Source organism: Delphinapterus leucas, chromosome 13 (genome assembly GCF_059928025.1).
Source record: "Delphinapterus leucas isolate spDelLeu-1000000601 "Yukka" chromosome 13, BTC_Dleu_Yukka2, whole genome shotgun sequence".
In the NCBI taxonomy this organism is placed as follows: Eukaryota; Metazoa; Chordata; class Mammalia; order Artiodactyla; family Monodontidae; genus Delphinapterus; species Delphinapterus leucas.
The window spans coordinates 1,602,337-1,617,565 of NC_143141.1; the positions used below are offsets into that span (position 1 = coordinate 1,602,337).

Genomic DNA, 15,229 nt, shown 5'->3' on the forward strand with positions numbered 1-15,229 from the left:
TTGCAGGAGATAATAAATCATATGGGTTCTGAAAATGTAAAGAAGCAAGCTCCTAATGGCTCATAAAAGACAACCTCATATATGAATTTCAAAGAAGTGTTTTTTAAAAAATGGACTTATATCTTTATATATTAAGGATACTAACCCCTTGTCATATTTTCATATGTCAATTTTATATTTTATCTAGTTCAATTTGTCTTTTCCCTTGTAACTTCTTTAACTGCTTTTAGGTTGAGAAAAGTATTCTGTATCCAGAGCTTGAATGATCAAGTATTTTATTCTAGGTTTAAAAAAAATCGCTTTCATTTTCTGACAAAACTGCAAAACTTATTTTGGTGTGTGGCATGAAGTAAAACTCTAACCAAATTTTCCTGAAGTAGTTTTCTGATTCCTTCTGCATTGGCTTCTCTGTTTTCAAATCTTACTGGGGTTGCATAGTTTAGTTGGTAAAAGAACAGATCTGGAACCAGACTGCTTGAATCCAACCCCAGCTCTACTAGTTACTTGCTCTGTGACCTCCGTGCCTCTGATTCCTTACTGGTGAATCAGCAACGTTAACGACATACTTATGACACACATATCAGGTGTGATAAGACATGTAAAGCACTTAGAAGAGTGCCTGGGGCCTGTAAGTGCTTGTTTTTATAAAGAAGTCTCTTTTCTTTTTTTTTTTTTTAAAGATTTTTTGATGTGGACCATTTTTAAAGTCTTTACTGAATCTGTTACAACATTGCTTCTGTTTTGGTTTTTTGGCCCCAAAGCATGTGGGATCTTAGCTCCCCGACCAGGGATCGAACCCACACCCCCTGCATTGGAAGGCGAAGTCTTAACCACTGGACCGCCAGGGAAGTCCCCAGAAGTCTCTGTCTTCTGTTCAATTAACCTGCCTTATTTTTGCATCAGAACCTTATCATATTATGTAGTTTTATAATAAATTTTAGTGTCTGGTAGAGCAAGACGTCAATTTCCTCTTTTCACTTAGTCTCATTAAAGTTCTTCCTGAAATTTCATTTTTTTGGACTACTTTGGTATTTTCTTCTTTCCATCAAGTCCCACTTGACTACTGGCCACTCTCCTCCCCCTACCCGCCTTTACTTTTCCACACAGTATTTTCTTGGATTTTTGTCTGCCACTGGAATTTAAGTCCCAAGCAGACAGGAACTCCCAAGCAGACAGGAATTCCGTCTACTTGGTTGACCACCGTCTCCCCAATAATCAGTACTTAGCCTGGCTATATAAATATTTGAATGCGTAAATAAAGATAATGGTACTCTCTTACTTTTAATTCTTATATTTTTTATAATAGATTCTCATGTTATTTAGGTAGACAAGCAATATTGCCTTCAAATAATGTTTTCACTTTCGTGTTAGGCATGTCTAACGTTCACATTTATTCACCTGGCCAGAAGACTATTAAATAATAACAGTAACAATGGCCATCTTTTTTGTTACTGATTTTATTAGGAAATCCCAAAACAGAAATTTAGTTTTAGAAAACAATAGCTTAAAGGCATATTTAAAGCTTAGCCACTTAAAATCTGATACTAGGATGATACATTACACAAAAAAATAGAAAAAACGATTTACTAAAAAATACAAGGTGATTATGTTATGGACAAGAGTTTTACATTTCTAGTACATTCCTTAATTCAGAAGTTACAAATATAACTTGTTATTAAAATAACTATTTTTACCTTATAGCTTTCTGCTCCTTGAATGAGATCTCTCATGGAAGCAGACACCTGATCCCTTTCTGAGCGAACAGATTCAAGTTCTTCCCGTAGCGTCTGGGCCTATTTTAAATATACAATAGTTTTTTATGTAGAGACAAACTTGAGTTTCTAACATGTAAGTTCCTTAAACGTTGCCTTTTTAAGTCACCTTACCTCTTTTCTGCTAGAACCTAGTTCTTTCTTTGCCTTCAAAGCAACTAGTTTTAACTTCTCTATTTTCTCCTCTTTGTCTTTGCATTCTTCTTCCAGATATGCTAAAAACATACAATGAAACAATTATCTATAGACTCAAAGGAAAAGAGTGAAAATACACCCATTATTTACTTACTTTAGCCCTAGAAATGGATCTTTAATCTGGAACACAAAATCTGCAATTTGAGATTAAAATAAAGTAAAAGCAAAATATTAATATCTATTTTTTAAAGTAAAAGCTTACTTATTTTCTAAATGAGGCAAACAATGTAAAGAATTTTCATTTTCTTCAATCTTCCAAAACAGCCTGTTTTTTTGGCCATGCCACGTGGCATATGGGATCTTAGCTCCCCGACCAGGGACAGAACCCGTGCCACCTGCCGTGGAAGTGCAGAGTCTTAACCACTGGACTGCCAGGGAAGTCCCAGCCTACTGTTTTTAGCCATTTCGTAAGTGTCTATGAACTGGAGAGGCTGTCAGGACCCCTTTAACAGTAGAAGATTTCCTGGAAACGCAAGTATGCTAGGCTTTTAGGTGGTGATGTGCAGATCAGGATCAAGTAGTGGAGATATCAGATGCACTTAAACATTTATGATCCATAGGCACATGCCTCTTGGTTGGTGGGTCTGATTTTTACAACTGAACTTGCAATCTGCTTACATGTCCAATCTGGATCTCTCCCGTAACCTCTCTAGCCATCTCGCCAACTTTAACACCAGTGTTCCTGATCTTACTTCTTGGTTCTGCTTAACTTCAGCTATGATCTGAATTTCTGTCCCTGCTTCTTCATCCAGTGTTCATAGCACCTGTGTTCACTTATGCTGCCCTCCTCTGGCTGCGACAGGTGCACTGTGTGTGCCCATAGCACAGGCCAAGTGTTCCACTTCTGCATGTCATCCCGCATATTCTCACCTACTCAGGCATCAGTGTAGCAATTCTCCCCTCTCTTGTGCAGCAAATCCCCCTCTCTAACAGATTTTTTCCCAACAGTTTACAAACATGCAATAAGAAAAATATCACCAAAGAGATTAAGGTCAGGAACAAAGAGTGGAAGCAGCTAAAGAGGGCAGGGGAGGGTCATGATAGGACAGGTGAAACATCACACAAAGAAAGGCAAAAGAGCACACCTCCCCTCTGGACACTGTCCCATATCTTCTTTCTTTTATAGCAAAACTCCTTCTAGGCGTGGTCTATACATGCCCTCCTCACCTTTCTCTTCCCCCATTTTCCCCTTGAACCTACTTCAACCAGGCTCTGGCTTCAGTACATCATGGCAAGTGTTATCAAGTCGCCAATGAGCTGGATGCTGCTTAGCTGGGGTTAGCTCTGACTGCTAGTGTGACCCTTCTTCCCTCCTCAAGCACTTCCTCCACCTGTACTTCATCTGTCTTAGCTTCAAAGACATCTTATGCCCTGGGCTCTACCTCACTGGCTATTCCTTCTCATTCTCCTTGGTTCTTTCTATCTTTCTGACTTTTGACAGAGAACTGTCTCTGGTCCTCGTCTTTTTTTCCTACGCTCACTTCCTTGGGATCTCAACCTCATGGCTTTTAATGCCCACTGTGTTAAGCATGGAGTCTTGTCTGGTCTAACCCTCTCCCCATAACTCCAGATTTGCACAGTCAGTAGCCTACTCGACATCTCCAGTTGGGGTGGTAATTAAGTTTCATTTGTCTAAAACTGAACTCATGCTCTCCCCTAACCCGACCCTCCCCAGTCATCCATTACAGAAAACTGTGGGTCATTCCAAATTCTTTCAACCACCCGTCCCCTCTCCCCCACCAATCCCACTGGGCATTAAACTGGGGAATTATGGGTACATCACATAACACTTTTTTGTTTCTCCATCTTAAAATGGGAATAAAAGAGCTACCTCCTAATGTTACTCTGAGGAATAGATGGGTATGGGGAAGTCCCAGCTCTTCTGCACAACACAGCAGCCCTTTCATGCTCAGACTCCTGCCTCTCCAGAATTTCCTGGGAGGCTCCTGGACGTCATGGATGTCAACGTACGAGCACCTGCTGTTTCCTCCTGCTGCAGTACCTTTCTTCTCGTGTCAAATTTCTCATTCTTCAACACACAAATACAGCCTATTCTGTGATGTTTTTCCTAACTCAAAACGAGCAGTTAATCATGTTTTCCTGTACTGTCACCAGCGTACCTTGTCCACACCCTGAAGTACTGCAGTAACAGCCCCTTCTTGCAGTGAGTTCTTTGAAGACATGGTCTGCGTGGTGTGTATCTTAACCCCCTTCCTATTACCAGTGCCTAGGTAGTTGGGCATTCAAATAAGTTTGCTAAATGCATGAAAAATCCAAAACCAATCATGGAACCATTTATAAATGGAATCACATCACTCCTTTGGATTAAACAATAGAAAGTGAGAGTTTTGAAAGGGAAGGCAAGCAGATGGCAGCGGGGCAAGAGTGGCGGCATCAGGAAGAGAGAGCTACTCATGTTTTTAACAACTCATTAATTGGTGACAATACTTCCCAATCTATTCTAACACTAAGAAGAATCTGTGTAATTAACTGTGACAACATATGCAAAACCATAGTTACCTATTTTTTCTTCAAACTCTTTTACTGAAGGTTGATCACTTTCTACAGAAGGTGATTTCTCTAAGGAATCCTAGATTTTATAGGAAAAACAAAGACAATCACTGCATTCCCCATGATGTACTGGCCGTCATGTTAAGCATGAAAAAAATCATTATCAAAGAGAATTCATACAAAAAGCAATTTGGTGAACAGTCTTTCTCTTCCCTTGATAGACCAGGTAATTCTGACCTTATCATGCATGTAGCATGATGCTTTTTACTATAAACATAGTATAGGTCATGTATTTTACTATAAAAAACAGCAATATCCAAGGCCAAGACGAACCACCCAACAGATATCAACTACATAATGCAATAAGGAAAGATTAACGATGATTATAGTTTATCCTGTCATGATCTGGGGAAAAAACCCTAAATTTCTGGCTAAAATTAAATACCACTTTAGCCTACATTTCTGCTCAACAGTGCTCTTTAAGTTAATATGCATACCACACAGGATGAAATTCAAATTTTTCCATGTTTACTTGTAGCTTTGCTGGTAACTAATTATACAATTTTAACATTTAACCCCCTAATCATCTAATCTTATATAAAAACAAAATTCTAAAATGGTCTAAAACCAAAAAGTGATCAATGTGATAAGGTGTGATGTGAAAATGTTTAATGTACTTTCAGAAATATGCATGTGATCTTAAGTGCTAAAAATTTACTTCTGACTTCAAAGTGCAATAATATATATATTTTCTAGAGTCTATGACTAGAACTAAGTATTTTAAAATCAATAAAATGCAAATTAATAGTACCTTTAATGATATCAACTCTGCTCTCACATCTTGCAATTCTGATTCTTTTTGTTCTAGTAATGGCCTTAGGTTTTCAAGTTCCTTTATAAAATATTTTTCTTTTTCATTATGGTTTTCATTTTTACTACATACTTTTTGAGATAATTCTTCAACTTGAATTAGGAGATTCTGATTTTCAAGCCTTGTTTGTTCATTAGCATTCTTCATTTCTAGAAGATCAGACTGCAGGGCCTCTTTTTCCAAGAGGGTTTCTTCTAACTCTTTCCTTAAGAGAGCTTTCTCTAGCTCATGGTCTCTTAGTAAAGACCTAAGTTCCTCACATTGAATCACATTCTCTTCTTGGAGGAACTTAATCTCTTTTTCTAACTCTGCTACCCTTTTACCATACTGGAAGACCAAGTTGTGTTTTTCTTCATTTATTTTAGCTAAGGATTCACCTACAGCTTGTAGGACACTTACAACATCTTGTTCTTCACTTTTTTCTGAAACTTTTGACTCCATTTGTTCAAGAAAACCACACAACTGAGCTCTGACAAATAACTTCTGAAGTTGCTCATTTTCCAAAAGTTTATTTATCTTATCTCTTTCTTCAACTGTTAACTGAAGTTTCTTTTCTAATTCAGAAATCTGCTCCTTCAGCATAAAATCTCCTTCTTTTTGAGATAGGAGAGATTCCAAATCCCTGCTCAACTGGTTCTTTTCTGAACTCAGTCTACTGTTTTCCTCATGAAGAGACTTCACTTCAGATGACACTGCTTCCTGGTCTTCAGAGAGAGTTTTCAACTGAGCCGTAAGCTTTTCCAGTTTTTCGTCATTTTGATCCTTTTCTTTTAAGGTTTCTTCTAGTTGTGCTGTTAATTCATTTACCTTTTGTTCTAGCTCACTGTTGCACTGGGTAGTCTGCTCCACTTTCTCCCCGGGTCCTACAATAAACCTTTCTCCCCTTTCACGTCTGTGATAGACAGTCTCCACCTCTTCATGAGAACCTTTAATTTTACTTATGAGATCATCTTTTTCCTCAGTAAGAGAACTTATCTTTGCTTCAAATTCTTGTAACATGGTATCTCTCTGACTGAGACTAACTAAATATACTTCATTCTTTTCTTGAAGGTTCTTTATGGTATTTTCAAGTTCTGGTACAATTTGTTGCTGTGTTAATAACTTTTCATTTTCTCTCTGGAGACGATTCATGGTTTCAAGAAGAGCATCTTTTTCATTAAATGCAATTCTGAGCTTCTGCTGAAGTTCATTAACATCAGATGCTTGCTGTTGCTTCATTGATTCAAACTCTTGACTTATTTTTCCAGCAGATTCCCCCAACTCTGCTTGTAAAATTTCCATAATCTCTCGTAAACTCTCATAATTTAAAATTGCTTCTTGCTTTTCTTGTTGTAGGTTTTCACACTGTTCCTTAAGACCCTGTATTTCAAACATCAATGTTAATTTTTCTTTTTCTGAACCTGACAATAATGCCTCATTTAGTTCTGATATTTCTTTTTGATGTTGTTCCTTTAGACTCTGTACTTCTTTGTTATGTTGTTCTACGGTACAGCAAAATTGTTTATTTGAATCTTCTAGCTCAGATTTTAATTTTTCAACTACACACCCCTGTTCTTCTTTAGCTAGTAGTAATTCATTAATTTTAAACTCTAAATCTTCCCGTTCGTGAAAAAACTCATCCTTTGTATGCTGGGCGTCAATTTCAAGTTTTAATTTAAGATTATTCATGTAAGTTAACTCATCTTTTAAGATGCTATGTTGAGACTTCAGTTCTTTTAGGGCATCTTCTAAGTGTTTGACTTTTTCATTTACTGCTTGTTCTACAAGAGTGTCTTCCTGTAAGAGCAAAGAACACATTTGATTTTCCTGGTTTGCGTTTTCTAATTCACATTCATATTTCTCCTGAAGGTTCTTCTCGTTTGCCTCACACTGCCTGACTAAGTTCTCCTTCAGCTGGTTTAAATGACTTACTTCTGCTTCGTGTTCTTTAGCAGATGCTTCAATTTGGCACTTCAATTCTTTCACCTCTTCTTGGTGTGTAGATTTCAACTGTAAAAGTTCCTCTTGCAAACTATTAATTTCTTTTTGGTACTGCTGAGAATTAGCCTCAATGACTCCTTGGAGATGAGTAATTTCTCGCTCCTTTTCATTTGTGGCAACTTCTAACTGCTTTTGCAGACATAAAATCTGCTCCTCAAAGGCCGGCTTAATTTTCTGGATCTCTTCCTGTAGTTTTTTAACATTATCTTCAGAATCACTCTGAAATTTGATTTGTTCTGAAAGCTCTAATTGTTTTTTTGATGCTTCTTCCAGTGCCTTTTGCCAACCAGCTTTATCGTTACTGTATTTGGAATGTACTGCCATTAATTCATTTTTCAAATTTTCCATTTCTTTCACATAGTTTCTTTGCGATTGTTCAAACTCCTCGTGCACATCTTCCAACTTAGTTGCAGAATCCTGTAAAAGTAAGCACACAAAAATTATTTAAGATAAAACAAACCCCTGCCCTCAGGAAAAATATTAGACATAGGCTCATAAAAGAAGAAATGAGCAGAAATGTACATAAAGAAATATGATACTGAGATTCCAAGAATTCTGCTTAGAAGCTCTGACTACCTTAAGTAGTACTAAATAGGTTACTCAAAGAAATAACTAAAAGCTAGGAAATCTCTGAATTTAATTTTCCTTTAAATGGTAATAAATTATGTAAGTTGTATTAAGTCATAGGCTTTAATGAATATCTCCTGAATAGAGTAATACAGCTTTTGGGAGAAAATTAGCACAGACCCAAAAGACAGTTGAATATCCCAGAACTGAATACACAACTTGCTTTCCTTTCTTTTTTCTTTTCTTTCCTTCTTCTTTTTCTTTTCTTTTTCTTTCTCTCTCTCTCTCCCTCCCTCTCTCTCTCTCTTTTAGATAACATTTAGAGTATGTGTGACAATCAACTTATTTAAATAGGTAATTTTTTATAAAATAGGTATTTTTTCCCATTTTTATTAAAGAATATTACAACTAAAATGAAGATTACACAATGGAACAAGTAAATGTTAGCTCTGTCTCTAAGTAGTTGGGTGATTTCAGTTATTTTTCTTTTTAAATATCAATCTGTTTCCTTGTCTGTAAATATTACAGTTAAAATCAGATCAGATGCTTTTTAAGGTCTTGGCTCTAAAATGCATAACTATACTATGTAAGTTAATAAAAAGCAAAAAAAAATAAAATGTTGCTTTACCTCAACCTCTTGCTTCATTTTAATATTTTCCTTCTTCAAAGAAACACACTGTTGCTCAGTCTCTGCTTTTTCCAAAAGCATAGCATCCAGACGTATGGTCAATGCCTGTTTTGGAACAGGATGATTTGTTTGCCTGAGGTTAAAAATGGTGGATTGACTTCATGCATAATTACCTCCTCACCTTTTCCAAACCATGCTAAAGTAAGAATATTTAAAAAGCTATATACATAAGAGCAAAGTAAAAAGGAGAAAAGACATAAGGGTATGAGAAATTTCAATATAACTTTGGAAAGCTGAAAGTGGAGGACATGGAAGACGTGACTTAGAAAGAACAAGAAGGCTATAACCTAAGGGCTTGTGCAGGGAAACACATGAGAAGCTGGCAAACACTAATTAGAAAACTAAATGCTCAGGAACTGGAGAGTCAGGTTCAAAAATCGGATTGACTGACAATCTCAATCAGGAGTGCTTAGAATAATGGGCAAGAAGTCACCAGTGTCCCCCCTACCCCAGAGAAGTTTACCTCCTGCAGAAATGAAGCAGGAAAGGAAGTTAATGAAGTGGAAAATAGAACAGCCAAGAGTCAGTTCTTTGAAAAAAGCTAACAAAATAGACTTCTTGTAAGACTGATGAAGAGAAGACAGAAGTCACAAACAATATTATGAATAACAGGGGAACCTATCTATATATAAATTACAGATTATACACTTAAGAAAAATATTATGATTAACTATTAATCTGCCAATCATACTGAAAAGTAAAATGGTATGCATAAAACTTCCTAGAAAAATGTAACTCAAGAAAAAAAATTAAAAAGCATCATCGGGCTTCCCTGGTGGTGCAGTGGTTGAGAGTCCACCTGCCGATGCAGGGGACACGGGTTCGTGCCCCGGTCTGGGAAGATCCCACATGCTGCGGAGCGGCTGGGTCTGTGAGCCATGGTCGCTGAGCCTGTGCGTCCGGAGCCTGTGCTCCGCAACGGGAGAGGCCACAACAGTGAGAGGCCTGCGTACCACCAGAAAAAAAAAAAAAAAAAAAAAAAAGCATCATCAATACTATTAATACTTAAAAATCAAACTAGTGGTTTAAAATTGTCCACCAAAGAAAACAGGAGGAATAGATAGTTTTATAGGTGAGTTCTATCAAGCTTTCAAAGAACAGATTATCCCAATTACATATGAATTTTTTCAGACAAAACAAAAAGCAAGAAGAATTCTCAAGTTATTCTACACAACTGGCATAACTTGATAACATTATGCAAGGACTCTACAGATAGGAAAATCACAGACCCATTTCACTGTGAATTTAGATAAAGTTAATCTTAAACATTAAAACCGAGATAAAATCCTAAAGAAACCTTAGTCAACTATCACTCCAGAACTGCCTCTGAACTTCTTTTGTGAAATAATAAAAACTCTGTTGTTCGAAAATACAAAAACAAAGCAGATGTAGAAAATATTTAGAGTTCTATACCAAGTTATAGCTATTATTCAAACATGAGAGTAGAATAAAGCCACTTTTAAATACAAGATGACACAAAAATTTTCCTCCTATGCATCTGTTCTTAGGAAGCTGGAGAAGGACATGCTCTACCAAAATGAGGTTAACCAAGAAAGTGAATGACCTGTGACCCAGCAAACGGGGTGGGGGGGCCAACATATGAAAACAGTATAATTCACTGGATCATGGCAAAAGGCCGACTCCAGGAAAACCACAGCAGACCTGGAGAACAACCAGACCAAATTAGCACAGGACAGAAGGCTTTAGGAGGCAGGTGTCCAGGAAAAAATATAAACGATTATTTGATCTGTTTGACCAGTTGGAAAGTAGGAGTCACTGTGAAAGATAGCTAAATTTTCATCTGTGGTAACAGGAAGTTAATAGCTAAGTGTCTCACCAAGGGATAAATCAAAGAAAAGCAGTATAAACCTATTGTTCAGAAATACAGAGATAATTTCCATAAGCTAGTTAGAATTATAAATTATTTAGTTGTTAGTACTATTTCTAAATCATGAGCATATATTACTTTTGTTAAAACAATTTTAGTTTTAAAATTAGTTTTTTCACATAGCATAGTATTGCAATGTAAACTCCTGTTTGGTAAATTATCAGGGGAAGCCTGAAAACATTAATAATTTTAGGAGATATACAGAGGACATTATCTGAAAACAGCTATAAATATCCTTAAAGAGTAGAGGCACAAATGGACAGTTATTTTCTAGGAAATACAAATTGGATTCCAGCAAAGAGAAAACAGTAAGTGATACGTACTAGAAATTCCCCATCTTGACATGCAATTTTTACCTTCCTCTTGCATTTGGAAGCAGCATATAAGTTCACTGTAATACCATACACCTCAAATTTTGACATGGAAAATATGGGTTTTTATTCCTCTTTTTTAAAAGTCAAATATGCCAGGTTTGCAATAAAACTTTAGATGTATTTCAATGCACTAGAAGATGGCTATCAGAAATTTTAATAACTAAAACTTGTAAAAAGCCATACATTTTTATGAAGGACAGAAAATTCTGTATTCAAAACCATGTTTTTCCAGTGTCCTTTTCCCAGTGAAGAGATAAAACATAGCAAGAAAGTCTTTTCCCTTTTCCAGAGGTGCAGAGGACATATCACATTGCAGTATATGATTTTCCTAAAACAGAAAACTTACTTACAGCAACTGAATACCTGATGCACAGCTCCGCCAATCACTCCCCAATGTAATTTTCTCATTAGCACTGGAAACCAAAGATTTCATTCTCATTTAATTTTACCAACCTTTACTTTCTGAGACTTGAGTGGTCAGGATAACATGCTTTAATATTAAATTAATAACCTGAAAGGTAAAGTTAGCTAACTGAGAGAAATTTTCTACCCTTAAATTTTTAGTAGTAGTTTTGACAGAAGGGGAGAATACATTGATAAGGAGGAAATAAGGGACAGATATTTGAATATTCTGAAATGCAACAGCATGAAAAGTATTTTAAGGGCCAAGAGTTAACTGATGCAAAATTAGAACAGAATCTCTGCAGTGCTCTTTTCAAATACAAAAACCTCCTTTTCAGTGCGGGTGTGCATGGATGGATGTATGTATACATGTGTGTAGAAAATATCCCCCAAATAATACATGGTAATAATAAAACCATTGAGTACTTATGTGACAGATCCAGCTCTACGTACTGTATGTACTAACTCATAATACAACTCTATGAAAGTAGGCCTTATTATTATCCCTAGTCTACAGATGAAGGAAGAGAAGGAAGTTAAGAAACGTAGCCGTGGTCACACAGCTGGTGTGTGGCACAGCTGGTGTGTGGCACAGCAGGGGTCTGAAGATGTGAATCAGGTGGTCTGGCTCCACAGTCAGAGCTCTTTAACTACATGGAGTTGTACTTTTGCTATTACTAATCAGGGAAATACATAGTGACCAAATAAACAAAACCATTACGAATTCAGTAATGCTTCAACCAATCGGCGCATTACGAATCCAAATGGTATTTGTGCACACCATTCAGGATTCATACACTGTTCTAGCTAAATGAAGAACAAAATGGTAGTGCAAGGTATGCGCAGCGATTTAAAGACTCCTGGTAGTAGCTTCATGAGAGTCCCTCAATTGTGCATGGCTCACAAGTTGGGACACTAAGATAACATATAATCAAAGAATAGATAGATACTATGACTCAAATTACAAACATGCAAAAGCAAGGAAAAAAATTTCTGCAGAGCTTTGAAAAGCAAAAAAACTTTAAAGAAGGTAGGCCAAGTGGGGGAAGGAAAAGCATTTAATTACATTAAGGGCACATAAGTAAGAATGAGCAACTCAGGATCTTAAACAGGGAATAACAATATAAAAACAACATTCTATCATCTGACGAGAGTATGTAGAAGTAAAAGAGAACGAGAGCCCAGTTACGGGTTATCAAGGTAAGTACGGTTAGCAAGTAAGACATGATGTGTTTAACAAAGAACCATGGGAATGGAGAGAATCATCAAAGTCCTGAGCGTGGCTGGGTTTTCTGATAGGGAGAGGGAACAGCAGGCCTGAGACTGAAGGAATAACCATAATTACAGTGTGTAAAGGATGAAAGGACAGAAAGTAATACCACTTCAGAACAGAAAGGGACGCAGAGGTCATTCACCTCTCTTTTTACAGTCAACCAGAAAGGTGAAGAGTGGAACCAAGGGCAGAGAGGAAGTGGAACAAAAGGCACGGAAGCCAGAGAGTGCTCAAGCAGGCTGACAGCCCTCAAGGAAATCCGACTTATCATCAGGCCATCTCCTCTAAGTAAAGAAGTGAAAATTAAAGCAATACTACAACTGTTTCATTACCTTAACAATATCATCAGTTCCTCCAGCAACAGCTTTCGATCTCAATTCTTCAATTTCTTTCTCCAATTCTAAACAATTAAAAAAATAAGAAGATACTAGTTCAGAAATGAAGAAAATAATTACTGGCTCAAGTGATAAGTACATTCTTAAAAAAAATCACTATAAATTAGAATACATTTAAGAAGCAGCAGATATGTTGAGAAAGCACTAAGTTCACCCAGCATTACCTTTTATTTTCCTTTTTATTATGGAAAATTCCAAACAAATTAAAAAAACCCAGAGAGAATAGTGCGATTAATCTCTATGCTCCATCGTCTTGCTTTAATAATTACTACATGACCAACCTTGTTTCATCCCAACCTGTATTCATTTCCTCCTTCCCCTCTTGTCTTATGCATCCTGATATTTTTGAAGCAAATCCCAGACATTATTTCAGCTGTAAATAACTTCTTACTGTATAATCTTAAAGCAACAACTAACCTCGTATTAAACGTACATGTTAATCTATTTCATCAACTCATGTCTAGGTCTGGAGCCTAGAACATCTTTCCAAATAAATTACTCTCTTATCATAAGCTGATCCAACCTCCAGAAACACAGTTTGACCTTTTCTAGTAGTAAATAAGTCTTGGCTTTTAGGCAGGGCAGTTAAGTTACTGAAAATTCAAGAACTCACCTACACATATTAAAAAAGGATACTAATATCTTTGTCTTTTTGGAATATAAAGAAAGGGAAACTGAATAGGCAATCAACCAACTTCAGTAAATAAATATATTTCAAAATTCCAGGAACAGAAATCTTTTACTACTTTACTTGGGGCCTCTTCTTACTTCCTTGGGCTCAGAACTTCATGTCTCTAACACTTCAACTGGCAACTCTAGGAAAAAATGCTTTACTCAGAAGAATATACGATCCACATGAGGAAAAAAAAAGTGCTGAACTTTAACAAACTGTTTTTAAAATCCTCCTCCCTGACTTTATTAATTCAAAGGTAACTGCAGTTTAGGGATATGAGATAATAAGAAATATCAGAAGCAAAGTTTACAATGCTAAGTAATAACAGATTCCACTAGGCTAGTATTATTGGATTCGCTGATAAACAAAACAAGCCAATGTACTATTACAAAACTAAGAGTTGTAACCCTGATTAAACAAGATTGCGGTCAAGACGAACACTTCCAACCCAATACCTGCACATCTTGATTTAGCTTTCTGTATTAGCATCATCTGCTTCTTGGCAAACTTGATAAGCTCCTCCTTGGGCAATGTTTCCAGCTGGAAGAGTCAGTGACGTGACCAATTAGGAAGAATTCATGTTTCTACTATACCACAAAAAAGAAACATAAAGTCTGCCTAAAAATAGAAAACATCCTACTGAATAGATCTTTATGTCAACCAAGCACCACATTTTTTAAGATTAGCAAATGCAAGTTTCACTCAATAATTACTAGCTCGGCAACTATTATGAAATGTAGAGAAAATCGCACGTATCCTCTTACGTTACAGATATCCTTGTTACAGGTTAAGACACTTTCTAGATTTTGATTTAATTGCAAAATGAGGGAACTGCGACTAATTCTACGTAAAGTTCCTTAGATCTGTAAAATTGCTTCGTCCTATTCAAGGCTGAAAGGAGTCTCTGGCCACATGAAAACACGTAAGCCTAATTACAGCGATAAGATGAATCAGGGTGCGTTTAGGCTTTACCTAAAAATCAGGGAAAGTTCCTTAACCCCTGCGGGCTCAGTTTTCTTAGGCATAAAGCTGGCATAACCACATTATTTATCTCACGGTTACCGTGAAGCTTCAATGCAGTCGAGTGTTTGGGCGAGTGTCTCAAAGTCAGCTTGAAACAATAAACCTCGGCGGCAAGTCCCCATCTCCTGGGCGCCCGTTCAGGGCCCCAGCGGTGACCTGTGCTCACATGGCTCACATCAGCGGAGGCGCAGGCAGAGCCGAGACCGCGACGCCCGCCCCCCGCTCGGACCTCACAAGCCAGACGGCTTCATCTAACGTTGGGAACTTGCGGAATCTCTCAGCAGCGCTGAGCCGGGCGGCAAAGAGACGAACTCAGGCGTCACACCGGGGAGTTCCGAGAGGAGAGACTAAACGCGTGACGGTGACAGCTCAGGCCGAGAGCCCGGAGGAAAGTTGTCCCCCAGGGAGCCCCCTCCCCTCCCGGCAAGACCCCGCCGCTCCAGCGTCTCTTCACCTTGGATTTCCCGGTCCCAGGAGCGGCCGGCGAGGCCACCCCGTCGTGAACAGGCTCCTGCAAAACACAACGAAAGCCAGCCGGTCACATGCGGCTGTGCGGACCCCGGCAGGCGGGGAGGGCAGGCGGGGAGGCAGGCAGGGAGGGGCGGTGGTCCCTCGGC

At 37.7% G+C, this 15,229-nt stretch overlaps 1 protein-coding gene across 7 annotated transcripts in view; it reads right to left on the reverse strand.

The window, feature by feature from the left end:
- The window catches only part of GCC2 (GRIP and coiled-coil domain containing 2), a 49,151-nt gene extending 33,987 nt beyond the window's left edge, over nucleotides 1-15,164 (reverse strand). For 2 of the 7 annotated variants that reach the window (XM_022599290.2, XM_089922521.1), the window contains exons 1-7: nucleotides 14,045-15,043; nucleotides 12,854-12,921; nucleotides 8,525-8,629; nucleotides 5,290-7,746; nucleotides 4,488-4,557; nucleotides 1,887-1,987; nucleotides 1,695-1,793 (exon numbers count right to left, since the gene is read on the reverse strand). In XM_022599290.2, the coding sequence (XP_022454998.2) occupies nucleotides 1,695-1,793; nucleotides 1,887-1,987; nucleotides 4,488-4,557; nucleotides 5,290-7,746; nucleotides 8,525-8,629; nucleotides 12,854-12,921; nucleotides 14,045-14,081 (2,937 nt within the window). In that variant the 5' untranslated portion in view covers nucleotides 14,082-15,043. Of the gene's footprint in view, nucleotides 1-1,694; nucleotides 1,794-1,886; nucleotides 1,988-4,487; nucleotides 4,558-5,289; nucleotides 7,747-8,524; nucleotides 8,658-12,853; nucleotides 12,922-14,044; nucleotides 15,045-15,066 lie in introns of those variants that run through there. The other 5 variants (XM_089922517.1, XM_089922518.1, XM_022599287.3 and 2 more) reach the window with 5 other exon arrangements.
- Between the last annotated feature and the right edge of the window lie 65 nt (nucleotides 15,165-15,229).